This window comes from Myotis brandtii, unplaced genomic scaffold (genome assembly GCF_000412655.1).
Source record: "Myotis brandtii unplaced genomic scaffold, ASM41265v1 scaffold274, whole genome shotgun sequence".
Taxonomy (NCBI): domain Eukaryota; kingdom Metazoa; phylum Chordata; class Mammalia; order Chiroptera; family Vespertilionidae; genus Myotis; species Myotis brandtii.
In genome coordinates this window covers 1,844,526-1,858,448 of record NW_005360425.1, presented here as the reverse complement: position 1 = coordinate 1,858,448, position 13,923 = coordinate 1,844,526, and the positions used below count along the sequence as shown (strand labels likewise).

General features: G+C 45.3%; 1 protein-coding gene across 2 annotated transcripts; it reads right to left on the bottom strand.

The window, feature by feature from the left end:
* Positions 1–611: 611 nt before the first annotated feature.
* TEKT2 (tektin 2 (testicular)) lies at positions 612–4,598 on the bottom strand. Of its 2 annotated transcripts, XM_005868585.2 has the most exons (10): positions 4,559–4,598; positions 3,573–3,788; positions 3,367–3,492; positions 2,962–3,167; positions 2,300–2,443; positions 2,104–2,218; positions 1,581–1,688; positions 1,305–1,448; positions 1,065–1,144; positions 612–924 (listed from the first exon to the last, which is right to left on the bottom strand). In XM_005868585.2, exons 2-10 carry the CDS (start codon positions 3,726–3,728, stop codon positions 711–713), a joined length of 1,293 nt encoding a protein of 430 aa, XP_005868647.1. In that variant the 5' UTR covers positions 3,729–3,788; positions 4,559–4,598; the 3' UTR covers positions 612–710. The 2 variants fall into 2 exon arrangements, with proteins under 2 accessions (XP_005868647.1, XP_014396987.1); XM_014541501.1 differs by lacking the exon at positions 4,559–4,598 and having other exon boundaries at positions 3,573–3,858.
* Between the last annotated feature and the right edge of the window lie 9,325 nt (positions 4,599–13,923).

Genomic DNA, 13,923 nt, shown 5'->3' with positions numbered 1-13,923 from the left:
CCCCACAGCGCCCCCTTGTGGCTCTGAGTCGCGGCGCCGCTTGCTACCCACAGCGCCACCCAGCGGCCCGGAGGTGCAGCTCCGCGTGCGTGGGACCAGGTTAGGTCCTGCAACGCTGGTTGGAGCCCACCAGGCCACTGCTTTTAGGCCTCGTTCTCCCCATCTGTAACCGGTGTCATGCCACTAAAGAGTCCAGGAGGGGACTATCGGACCGCGGTAGCCCTGCCCTTCAGGCCACTGCCACCCGGGTCCTGCCTTTATGAAGCCTCTTTCTTTGCCCCGTCACCCCGGCTCTCCAACGACGGCAGCCCCAGTTCTTGGTCCCTGACTCCCACTGTGATCATAGCCTTCTCTGGGCCTTCCCTAGGCAACAAGAGGGCAGCTAAGGGTCCTGCTGGGGCTGGGCTGGTTCGAAATCATGCCACTGGAGCCCAGGGGGTGCTGGCCTACCCCTGAGAGGGGTCCCTCAAGAGGGAGAAGGAATCGGATTTGGAACATGGAGCTTGGGGGATGATGGTCCCCGTTTATGCCTCTCCATTCACAGGAGGGCCAAGAGCCTTCTCACTCTCCGCTGGTTGCATGCAGGGGTAGCAGAAAACCTTCTAGAAGACTGAGAAACCCGACATTTATTAGATTCATTCTCTCCACCCCCTTTCTCTTCCATTTCCCTCCTAACCTCCCCCTCCCTCCTCCTTCCTCAGCCTCCAAGGCTAGGCTAGCTGCAGCTGGCAGCTTTTGAGTGGACTCAGGGTACGGTTTGTGGTGCGGTTGAAGGTGTCCACCTCGGGCACAAACTTCTCGGCTGGCACCGTCAGCTTCCGGCGAGTGTCCATGCACTTGGTGTCCAACAGCATGGAGTTGGCCTTGCAGGCGATGTCAGCCTGCAGCCGGGCCAGGTGCTTGTACAGGGCATCCAGAGCATCCCTGGGGAGGAGGCATTAACAACCCACCACCCCTGCACGAGGCAGAAGGTGAAGGAAGCCAGCGGGGAAGCCAGAAGGCAGCAAGAGGCCCCATGGGTGAGAGGTGTCTCCCTGCCCCTCCGGTCCACTCCCCAAACCTACTGTGCTTGTGCCAACTTCTGCCTCAGGGCAGCAATGGTTGCCTCTAACTGGTGAACCTCGTCGGTGAGGCCATACTGTGCCTGGAAGCAGAGGTGAGGGTTGGGAGTCAGCCATGCTAGCCTTTAGCCCACGGGCCTGGGCACCCCTGCTCCACCAGGAATATGTGCTGGGGAGTGAGTGATCCTGAGGAGACTTTAGCGGGAGGGGAGGGGGCAGTGCCCCACTGGGGTACCCTCCCACCTGGTCCCGGCAGAGTTCCACATTGGGCCGGTAGGTTCTGGACTCGAGCCGAGTATGGCATAGCTTCAGGTTCAGGATCTTCCTGTGCAGATCTTCCTCCAGGTGCCGGATGTCCTCCTGCAGGTCAGCGATCTCCTGCAAGGTCTACAGGGGACAGAGTGAGTGGTCTCCAGTGGCTGAACCCACCACGGTACACCCAGGGCTTGCTGGACCGACATTGGACTCCTCCTCCCACAGCAGGAAGTCCAAGCCCAGGAGACTAATGAGAAGGCTCACATTCTTCTCTTGCCACTTGAGCTCACTGTATATTTTCTCCATCTCCCGCAGCCGCTTTCTGAAGGCAAATTCCGTTGCCACCCTCTGGGCTTCCAGTTCATTGTTGGTCTGAAGGACAAGATGTGGGCCGGGCAAGACAGGGTATAAGTTCATGACCATCTTAAGGATGTTCCTCAAGTGAAGGGTTGGGATGCCAATGGCCAACAGGGAACAAAAGCTAAAGGCTTGCCCCAGCCGGTTTGGCTCAGTGGATAGAGCATCGGCCTGCGGACTAACGGGTCCCAAGTTCAATTCCGGTCAAGGGCACATGCCCGGGTTGTGGGCTCGATCCCCAGTAGGGGGCGTGCAGGAGGCAGCCAATCAATGATTCTCTCTCATCATTAATATTTCTATCTCTCTCTCCCTCTCCCTTCCTCTCTGAAATTAATAATAATATATATATATTTTAAAGCTAAAGGCTTGAGTGCCTACTTGGGCCATCCATTAGCCATGGAAGAGCAGGGTCAGGGGAGTGGTCAGTTACCTCAGCAATAGTGAGGGCGATGGCCTCCCTCAGGTCTGTGGCTTCTTTCATCTCAGCCTCCGCCCGGTTCTTGTTGAACCGACTAAATTCATCCCACTCTTGAAGTGATGAGGAGCTGCAGGTGGCAGGAGATACGGGGGTCATAAGAGTATGGCCACTGTGGGGTGAGGGGAGGAGAGACTGAAACACTTCTTACCCATCGGGGACACGCGCGGGATTAATCTTCAGAGAGATGTTTGGGGACTTGAGGTTGAGAGAGAGGCAACCTCTGTCAATGTCCAATGTCTCCATTTTGCCCCGATGGTCAGAGTTGAGCTGCTGTCGGATTTCCTGCAGGAGGCTGGGGCAGGAACAGACTAGCTCAAGCTCCATCCCTCCACGGCCCCAAGGACTTAGCCCCCATTGTGCTCCAGGGCCCCCGAGGGATGGGGAGGCTGGAGTGACAATGGAGCTGCTGCCGCTGCAGCTGAGACAAAGGCCAGCATAGTTGGATAAGCTCCTCACAGACAAAATTATGACCCTCACGTGCTCACACACAACCACAAGGGCACACGTATTAGTTACAGTCACAAAGGCTCACACATACACACAATAGGGTACTCAGTCAGGGGTGGTGGCAAACGGGCTTCATCTCCCATGCTTCCCATCAATCGACAATGGCTCCCCAGAGCAGTCTTCTGAGACCGTGTCGAGGCAGAGGAAAAAGTGGTATCATCGGTTAGTGGTGTTTGCCATGGGCACAGCAGGGACCGAAGGCAGCCGGAGAGCCAGCTGCCGGTCATCCACAGTACAAATATTCTACTCAGGACACACAGCCTTCAAGTGCAGGTGAGCTTGAGAATGATGCCTCTCCCTTACCAGAGCTTCTCAAACGTCTGGCTGATCTTCTGTTGCAAGGCCTTCTTGGTGGCATCAATGACCTCCACCTCCTTGTGCAGCTCTTCCTCCACAGGGTCCCTCACCACATCAACGTCCCGCCGACTGTCCCGCAGGGTCAGGCACTGGATTGCCACATCCAGGGGCAGGTTCTTGGCCTGCAGGTTTTTCTCTGCTGACTCTTTCATCTGGAACAGAGAAGGCACAGGAGGCTGCTGGGCCACTCCCCGAGAAGCAGCGCTCACTCCCACGTTAATAGAGGGGCCAGTGAGTGACTCAGGTGGACAGGTCACTAAATACCCCATGAAGGGTTCCCTGACCTCCAAGTGGGGAGGGAGGGGAGGTCCTTGCGGCAGGGTCTCCTGGCACCCTGCCCTAGCTCCCTGCCTGTGTCAGGGCGTCGATCTCTGCATCTAAATCCGTCAGACACTTGTCCAGCATCTCCTTCCATCGGTTGACTGTATCAACTCTCTCTTCCAGTCGAGTCCTATTGTCGTGTTCATCCCAAATGGTCTGGAAGAGACAGAGCCAGATAAAGAGGGTGTTTGGGGACAGGGGCTATCCCTTTGCCCACCTGAGCTCCCGCTCTCAACCTGGTTGTTGGTCTCATTGCGGAGGATCCGGGCCTCCTGGCGGATCTGGTGTGACGCATCTCGCTGCCGCTCAGCGTTGGTGGACAACAGGTAGCTGTTGGTATGCCAGTCCTGCAACTGGAAGCGTTGGCTGGGCTTGACGCTCAGCATGGCCATGGTGCTGAGCCCCTAGGCCTGTTCCAAGACACCCACCTCGGCTGGAGAGGACAAGCAAGGCTGCGGGAGACGGTTCAGTCAGTCCTCTCCTAGATCAAAAGCTCCCTCCAGAGTCTGTACTTGTTCTTCAATAAATTTCCACCTTTGCTATAACATAAAAAAACAACCCCCAAAGGACCTGCTCCTGTCCATTTTGCTCCCAATCCCTTGCTGCAGGAAGCCTGCTTGGGAACAGCTCTCGATTTGCTCAACTTTGAAGCATTAACTAAGTTTCCTCCCACCCATCCATCCACAGACACACACTCCTGGACCCTGCAGGTCCTGGAGGGTGTGTGTGCTGCCAAGTGCTTAGTGGGGCTGGTGGGTGGGTGGGGTTTAGCAGGAATAATAGTCCTTAATCCAGTTTCCATCCCTACTCCCAGCAATCAAGTCCTGTGGCGCTTTCTTTTCTTTCTCCGCCACAGCTGTGCTCAGGACCTGCACGGGTTCTAAGAAAACGAGCCCTGTTCTCCATCCAGAGAGGGCGGGCTAGTTTTGCAAGGGATGTGGGCTGGCACAGGGGAGTTGTTTTTTTTTTTTGGAGGGGGTATGCGCTGGTCCCCTCCCCACCTGGTCATCATATTCCCTCCCTCAGCCCCTGTTGGAGGAGGAGCAGCCGGGCTCTGTCTAGTTCCCAGGCGCACCCCACCACTCCCTTCCCCAGGATAATCCTTTTTGGTTTAAATTAATACCCCGGCGGCGGCGCAGAGAAAGAAGGAGGAGGGAGGAAGGGAGGGAGCTTGAGCCTGGGTGTGAGTCCTCACAGCGCCCCAGCTCCCCTAGCCTCTCACCTCCTTCCCAGCTCAGACTTCCGCCAGCTCCTCTGTTGCGCCCCCCGGTTGCTAGGCACCCGCCTGTCAGCGCGCTGGTAACCGCCACCCTCATGTTTACCTTGGCAACCGCGGGGCTGGAGCGACGGGGCCCAAGGCGGCTGGCGGGCTGCGGCTGCAGGAGCGGGCGCGAGGAGAGGGCAGCAGGATATGGCGTTCATTTCCTTTACAAGTTAAACGTTTTAATTTTGGTCAAAGTTATGCATCGACATGATAAGACATACGTACATCTCCCGCTCAGGCGCATTCCCCAGTAGCCATCCTTCCAGAAATGTAAATATATTTGACGTTATTTACACGCATTCCTTTGGTCCTGTCTTGTCCAACAATTTCATTCATCTGCCTGACGGCATGCAGTGGTTCTCAACCTGTGGGTCGCGACCCCTGAAAAATACATCCTGCATATCAGATATTTACATTACAATTCATAACAGTAGCAAAATTACAGTTATGAAGTAGCAACGAAAATAATTTTATGGTTGGGGGTCACCACAACATGAGGAACTGTATTAAAGGGTCGCGGCATTAGGAAGGTTGAGAACCACTGGTAGAGGGAGTGGTAATCGTATTTGGAGAGGGCACACGCCTGGAATATTAGAAGCAATGTTCAAAATCCGACCATTTAAAAAAGAGAAGGAAAATAATTCAACCGTGCCAGTATTGTTCTAGGCCTTGGGAAATGTTAACGTTTAATGTTCATAACTATTACATGAGGTAAACGCTATCTCCATTTCCACCGGTGTCTGAAAAGACTGGCCCTGCTAAAAGGCAGGGATGTCAGCGCCGGTGAGTCTGGTCCCCAGGTCCACGTCCTCTGCGTTACGACTCCACACTGCCTCTAGTGGTGGCGTGGGAAATCGAGAGGAAAGCAGGGATGAGATTTCCATCCTCGGTCCTCCTCTGTGCAGAACAGCCTTAGGAATGGCGTGCTGTTACCTTGTCCGTCTTACAGGCAGGAAAATTGAGGCATAGAGAAGTGAGGAGCGTTCCCAAGGTCACATAGCTAAGTGGAGAGTCTGTCTCAGAGGCCAAGTTCAGGTTTAATGGATGAGGGAAAGAGAGGAGTCCAAGAAGAGTCCTCAGTTTTAAGACCTCAGTGATTGGTGGGATTGTGTTAGCCTTCCGCAAAAGGAGGAGGGCTTGGTCGCCAAGGGGAGGAGAAAGCTGGCTTTTGGGACGTTTGAGATGCTTGTGGTAAATCCAGGTGCTGTCCAGAAATGCGAGTCTGCAGAAAGACTGAGGCTAGAACATTTTCCAAACCTCTTTGACCACAGAATATTTTCTCCCCCATAGGATATTTCCTAAATTCTAATATATGGCTCATAAACCAGACATACATGGGAATTTGTGATATAGCTCTTTTACTAGGATTAAAGACAAGAAAAACAACAACCTACCATCTTGGAGATTATTTGCTGGAAGAAATGATCATATTTTGGCTTATATGGTTTGAAACGTAACAGAAAGAAGGAAACAACTATGGCAGAATGGTGATGGCTTTGGTGTATGTCTCTGACTGTGGTGATGCCCTTGGTGTTCATGACTCACGAGGTTCCACACATCCTGGCCAAGGGAAGAAGATATTAGCAGAAAAGGTCAGGCGGCTGATGAATTGGAGCAAGAGAAACAGAGTGATAAAAATGAGTAAAGCTGTGTTCTATTATTTTGCAAGAAACTATTATTGTAATGTTTGCTGCTGTCCAGAAGGTTAGATCATGTATAATATGCAAACACGGTGCTGAAGGAGTTTAGATCTTGGCATATACCTGGCCGCACTCCAGTGCATTCACTAGGAAGGTATATTTTGCTATGGTGGATTAGGATGAAAACCCCGAGGCCCTTCAAACGCTCCAGTTGATATCAGTTTCAAGTTTCCACTATTTTTCTGCTAAAAGGAAATTTAGATAAGATGACATCTACCATTTGGAAGAAAGTGGTCTCATAGCTGGGCAAATGGCCAAATTGGTAGCTGAGAACAGAGGGAAGGAAGGTCAACATCAGAATTAGACAACCTACAAACTACCCCAATCCCTTCCAGTTGGGGATTTTTTGGTTCTTATTGGTGGACATGTGTATTTATTGAACTGGAATGGGAAATTTATTTTTAACAATTTGTGGGCAGTTTTAGCTCAGTGTTTTGTGATCATGATGACATCTGGTCAAATGTGGACTCATAAAAGGAACCTCATAGCCCAGCCATTGTGGCTCAGTGGTTGAGCATCAATCCAGGAACCAAGAGATCATGGTTTGATTCCTAGTCAGGCCACATGCCTAGGCTGAGGGCTCAATTCCTAGGGGGTGTGCAGGAGGCAGCCAATCAATGATTCTCTCTCATCTTTGATGTTTCTATCTCTCTCCCTCTCCCTTCTTCTCTGAAAAAAAAACCAACAACATGTATATTAAAAAAAGATATATATATATATATATATAAAATCTTCAAGGAGTGAGTTACTGTCAGTTTGTAGCAGAAATATACATCATCTCTCTGTTTAATATATGCAGTACCCTGGGAGTGGTGCTCTTAGATAAAGCAGTCATATCTCATATGAATATTAGGAAGAAGTTGCAATATCCTTCAGTTGGCTGTTCCCCCTCTTCATATTTGAAGTACCTGAGTATTCATCCAGCATCCTCATGGATTAAAAAGGATCCTAGAGATATAAACAAAGAAGCAGGAAAAAATTTAAAATGGAAAAAAAAGTGAAACAAAAATGTGAACTTAAAATTTTTAAAGTGATTTAGATTTAGCCAAAGAAGACATGAAATGCCTTTGTTGAAAGTCATGTTCTCTCAAAGTCTGTGCAGTCTGATGGTATGTATCTTCTCTGTTCTTCTCAATTTTCTCCAGGTAAATGTCATATATTACCTAATATAGTGAATTCCACTGATTAAAATAATCAGAATACAACTTTTATCAAATTAGAACAATGTTTAAAAGTACTTTAGCCCTGGCTGGCGTGCTCAGTTGGTTGGGTGTTGTTCTGTGTACCAAAAAGTTCGATTCCCAGTCAGGGTACATGCCTGGGTTTTTGGCTCGATCCCTGGTAGTGAGCATGCAGAAGGCAGCCAATTGATGTTATGCTCTCACATTGATGTTCTTTCCTCTTTCTCTCTCCCCCCCTCTCCCTTCCTGTATCTCTAAAAATCAATAAACTAGCCCTACCTGGTTTGGCTCGGTGGATAGAGTATTGGCCGGAGGACTGAAAGGTCCCAGGTTCGATTCTGGTCCAGGGCACATGCCAGGGTTTTGGGTTTGGTCCCCAGTAGGGAGCATGCAGGAGGCAGCCAATCAATGATTCTCTCTCATCATTGATGTTTCTATCTTTCTCTCTCTCTCCCTTCCTCTCTGAAATCAATAAAAACATATTAAAACTTTTTTTTTAAAAGAAATCATTAAAGACTGAAAGGTCCCAGGTTCGATTCTGGTCCAGGGCACATGCCAGGGTTTTGGGTTTGGTCCCCAGTAGGGAGCATGCAGGAGGCAGCCAATCAATGATTCTCTCTCATCATTGATGTTTCTATCTTTCTCTCTCTCTCCCTTCCTCTCTGAAATCAATAAAAACATATTAAAACTTTTTTAAAAAAAGAAATCATTAAAAAATAAATACAAATCAATAAAGTATTTTAAAATGCACGTTGCTTAAAACTTGGTCAGCTGATTTTATTCTAATATGAAAAATAGTATCTTGTTAAGGTACTTACTGAAGAGAACCTTTCCTGGAGATGTATATCTGCACAGCCTATTTTGTGTGTTTTCCTCTGAAGTTTAAGTATCTTTCTTTAGGTTGCACTTCCAATGCCTAGAGGCAAATACAGTACTTAGTACTCCATCTCCCAATTCTTTCCTACTGAAATGTGCTACTATGCTTCTTGATCATTACAGATATTATAAACTAACTGACTACTGGATTATGATTTCTACATGATTGTTAACTACCTTCTATCTGGATTCATTTCAGATAAGTTATCTTTTTTTCTTTCAAGTGACCAATCTCTAACAAATAGTTCCTATTTTGATGTTGCATTGAGGTCATTTTCTATTTTATTTATTTACTTTTATTTATTATTATTTTATTAAATATATTGGGGTGACATTGGTCAACACAATTTTCTATTTAATTTAAAGCTAAGAGAAAAATAGATATAAAGACAATTCAGAGGATGAATAATCATTTTATTCACCCTTTTCTGTTTAGAAGCATGTTAAAATATCATTATTTCCAATATGCAGAAATGCAACACTGATCATCTTAAAAGCTGTTCTTTTCAGCCCTTCTTCCCTCTTAAGTGGAAAAATAACACTGGGAGACGACTGGGATGGGGAATACATAACAGCAAGAAGGGATGAGACTGAATTCTCTGATGTTCTGGAGAACATGAATAGGGTAAATAAGAAATTATGAAAGAACAAGTTTTTAAAAAATTTTTAACCTCACCCGAGGATATGTTGACTGATGTTAGAGAAAGAGGGAGAGAGAAACATTGATGTGAAAAACATTGATCAGTTGCCTCCCTTACCAGGGATCGAACCTGCAACCTATGTATGTACCCTAACTGGAAATCAAAGTCTCAACCTTTTGGTGTAAGGGACGACACTCCAACAACTGAGCCACCTGGCCAGGGCGGGAATAAGTTTTTCATATTTAGGCTGGACTCCTTCAAAGTAGTTAGTTACTCCTGGGTAAGGAGCACATCCTCAGAGGCATTCTTGCATTGGTTGGAGGCCGTACCTCACACTTTGAGCCCAGTTATAGCAAAGGAAAAATGACAGTGCAGGCTGGGCAAAGAGTGGTGGGGCTGTGGAGACAGTCGGCCCCATTCAAAGGGGGCAACTATGACTGAGCTTCCCCTGACGGCAGTCATGAAGGAAGGAATAACGTGAAGTTGCTGAGTCTCCTCACTTTTCGAGGGAAGACATCTGGATTTTTATGAGGTCTTCTGATTCTTAAAATGTTAGCAACTAGTAAAAATATTTTAAACACCAAAAATTTTTCACAGGCCAAAATTGGCCTGCCAACTTGACACCTCTGATTTTAGTCCAATAACTTCAATTGTACAATGAGATGATACATTTAAAATTATAGTTATGACAGTTGAGAGCTGGTTCCCAAAATCTTAGTCCAGTGTTTTCTTGCTTGTTATACCTGAACTGTCTATCCACTTCTGGGCCTGTGAAGAGTCCCCCAGTTCATATCAGTTTTTTCACTAATTGTTCTTAAATTCTTTTACTGCCTGACTTCTTGCCTCCCCTTCCTTCCACTCCACCCAGTGTCTTTTATTTAAGGACAAATGGAGCGGGGGAGAACCTCTTTAAAACCTGAGCTCAGTCCACATGCCCAGCCCTATTAGGTACTTTCTGTATATTATCTCATTGAATGTCCCAACAGCCCTACTGTTATCTTCTTACAGATAGCATCAAGGAACTTGCCCTGAGTGTCATACGATCCAGGTTGGAGCCCAGGACCTCATGACCCGTAACACCCGAATTCTTTCCATTGTATCACACTGGTTCCCTTTACCTAAGAGCTATAATGATGACAACACAACAGAAAGCTTGGAGCAAAGCTTTTCTTTTTATTGCAGTTATTAGTGAAAGTTACACTTCAAACTGAAGCTAAGCAACATTAAAACCAGTATTTCTTTTGAAAATCAAGCATTAAAAACAAATACAACATAGAACTTTTCCAATATGCAGAATGGCAGAAAAAGAGGAGTGGGGCCGTCACAGGACATTTTAGTGACAGTTTGGCTCGGGAAGAATTGTGATAATTTAACACAATATTGTAAGTGACTGAACTGCTTAAAAAGCGGCCTTTTTAAGCTTCTCAATCTCAACCCTAAGTTTTTTGTTGTAATTTTTTTGGGGGAAGATAAAGTAAATGAAAGTAGAAAATTTACTACCGAACTTTAAATAGCAAAAAAGTACTTTAGTTTAAAAACTTTATTTGCCTTCTCCTCATCATAATTACATATAGTCTTCAAGGAATTAAAATAACAATCAAATCCAAAGCCTGGCCCCCAAGTGCACAGTGATAAGATTCAGCATTTGGTGTTTCTAATAATACAGTGATTACATATATATGTCATAGCTTGCTCCCACCCCCACCATATTCCCTTTTAATAAATGTGCTAGTCAAGTTTAGTATCATTCAAGATCTTATCTGGTCCTATAGCATATTACAAACTCAGACTCACTCCATTGTTTTAACTGATGCTTCTGCGTAACCAAATATTAACAAAGGAATTATAAACATTTTGAAACTCTGAAGTCTTTATATTACTACAGTAAACTGTTCTTACTTATGAAAAGCCAACAAAATATATAAGGCCAGGCCAGGTGTAAGACAGGGTAGGGAAGATGAAGGAGGTTGGAGAATCCCATCATTTAACCACGCTGAAACTTGGTATCAGTAGACATATTTGGCAAGAACAGTTAGTGTGGAAAAGGAGGATGGAAAAAGAAGTTACGCTGATTTTATGTAATAATTCAGTTTCAAAACATACTCATATCGACCCCCAAAAATAGTTCACATCTGCAATACAAATAGGCACACACGGTCAAGATGGTTAAAAAGGAAAATTTGAAAGGCTATTTGTCCATCTGCAGGACATCTGCAGGGGGCCCCACCCTCCCCACATGTCCTATATTTACATTTTATTTTCAGAAAAGGGTACTATTTCCTCCTCCATTACCTGGGTTTTAAAAAAAGCAGCAGTTATCTACAGTGGGAGCAGTTAGCAATGCTTTAGGGGTGTGCATTTCTGTGCAATAGAAATGTTCTCTAGAGTGAGTAGTCAGATTACACTGGAATGGTTATATTACAGCTTTAGTCCCCCAAACACTAAAGAAACATTTTTTTTCTATATAAACTTATATAATACATAGTGTTATAAACATAGAATATTTACACACACACACACACACACACACACACACACACACACACACCACTGCTTTCCACAGCCTAGCAATACATCCATATACTAGCCCACAAGAATGATCTTTATTCACAAGATACAGTAATACTTTTATGGGTCTCTCTGTAACTGAAGAGAGACATTAAAGCTACAAGTTACAGCAAAAATCATTTAAAAGTATTCCTGATACGTCAATGTTCTTAGCTGTCTCACTAAACAAGATGGATTTTTTGTTTATTATTTTCCAAGTATGAATCTCCCCAACTGTTTACTTCCAGTACTTGCAGTTCCATTATTCTATAAAACTAAGACAGATACCACCAACTGCCTGCAACAAGGGGATGCCAGCATCTATAGAGATAAAAAAATAAATGTTTACTGTTTCCATACCCTGTGTACCTAAAATGCATTTTTTTTCTTAAACAAAACCAAAAACAAAAACTTGTTTGTTGCAACAAGGAATTGCTTATATAACCTTTGCTATTTCCTAGAAACAAGACATCCCCCTGGAAATGGGTAAGCCTATCAAAATGTAAGGTTCTGCCCTGATCCATGAAGATAACTGGGTCAGACACAACAGGCTGCCTAATAACACCTGCAGAAGTTTAGAATTGAACTAAAATGGAAAAAAAAACTTTCACTGTTTTTTCAACTTTTACAGATACATTGTGATTGGACAGCAAGGTTCAATTCTGCAAAGTGATGAGTGAAATAAGCAGACTTTCCTTCTTAAAACCTAACCCCCTACTCAAAAGCAAGGTACCAAAAATTTGCCCAGAAACAAAGGGATGACTATGTGGTTGTACAGCAGCCCCTGATGGCAATATGCAGCAAAAATGCCTAAGGGAAAAGGCAAAGTTAATTTCTGATTATCTAATGGTTTCACCACATTAACCTACCTCAAAATATAATTGCAGCTGCCATAGTACCACTACAAGGAGTTTGGTTTTTGAAGTTACACTTTTGCCAAGGATTACTGTAAAGAAAATTCAGCCTGTGTGCTAAGTATCTGGCAGGGGAGAAAACAACAGGATAAGCATACCATGATAAGGCCCATGTTTTACCTGTTTGATGATCTATGGCAGTGGTCGGCAAACCGAGGCTCGCGAGCCACATGCGGCTCTTTGGCCCCTTGAGTGTGGCTCTTCCACAAAATACCACGTGCGGGTGCACACATACAGTGCGATTGAAACTTTATTAATTTTAGGGAACGTTGTGGAGTGAAAGAAGATGTAGTGTCGAGGATTGAGAAAGGTATGTTGAGATGGTTTGGACATATAGAGAAGATGAACGAAAGGAGATAGACGAAACAAGTATACAAGACGAGTGTGGATGGGAGAGTTGGAAGGGGTCGACCTCAGCGAATTTGGACATATAGAGAGGATGAACGAAAGGAGATAGACGAAACAAGTATACAAGACGAGTGTGGATGGGAGAGTTGGAAGGGGTCGACCTCAGCGAACGTACTTCAATCAGATTGAGGACGTTTTTAGCAAAGGCCAGCTTAGGAGTACCCTAATGAAGTTAATAACAATGTACCTACCTATATAGTTTAAGTTTAAAAAATTTGGCTCTCAAAAGAAATTTCAATTGTCGTACTGTTGATATTTGGCTCTGTTGACTAATGAGTTTGCCGACCACTGATCTATGGTAATTAAAGATACTCTCATAGAGGCAAACTGTAAATGAACCCTCATACAATAGGATTATATTATCTTGAAACTTCTGATCAGCTTTTCTTTTGGAGAATTAAAGCATAGTCACAAACACCCTAGTCTTACAGCAACTGTGTGAGGTAGGTGAGGGCGGTTATGATCACTACCAGTTCACAAGGAGAAACTGGACAGAGAGAGTAAGGAAACTGCCTAATGACACAGAGCAAATCAGTGGCAGAGCGTTGACTAAACTCCAAGTCTCTGGCTCCAGTTTTAGAGCTCTTTCTAAATTCTTAAAGCAACAAGTTCTCAACAGTCTTTTTCCAGTTGTGATCTTTTAGAAGTTCCTGCAATTTGAAAACACTTTAAAATGCCTTCTTCTTTACACCTCAGGTTTGACTAGAAAATGAGTTAAAACTTTTATAATATGGAATTTTGCACACACCAAGAGGGATATGTGAAAGATCTATTTAACTGAAGTCTGAATAAATCAATATGTAAATTAAGAGGAAAGACTAGCCTAATTGTTGTCCTGGCCAGGTGGCTCAGTTGGTTGGAGTGCCGTTCCATACACCAAACAGTTGGAGGTTCAATTCCTGATCACGGCACATACCTGGGTTGTGGATTTGATCCCCGGTTGGGTGTGTTTAGGGTGGGGGGAGCAACTGATCGATGTTTCTCTCCCTCTTCTCTAAGAAATTAATAAAAACATATCCTTGGGTGAGGATTAAAAAAAAATTTAAGTGTCCATTC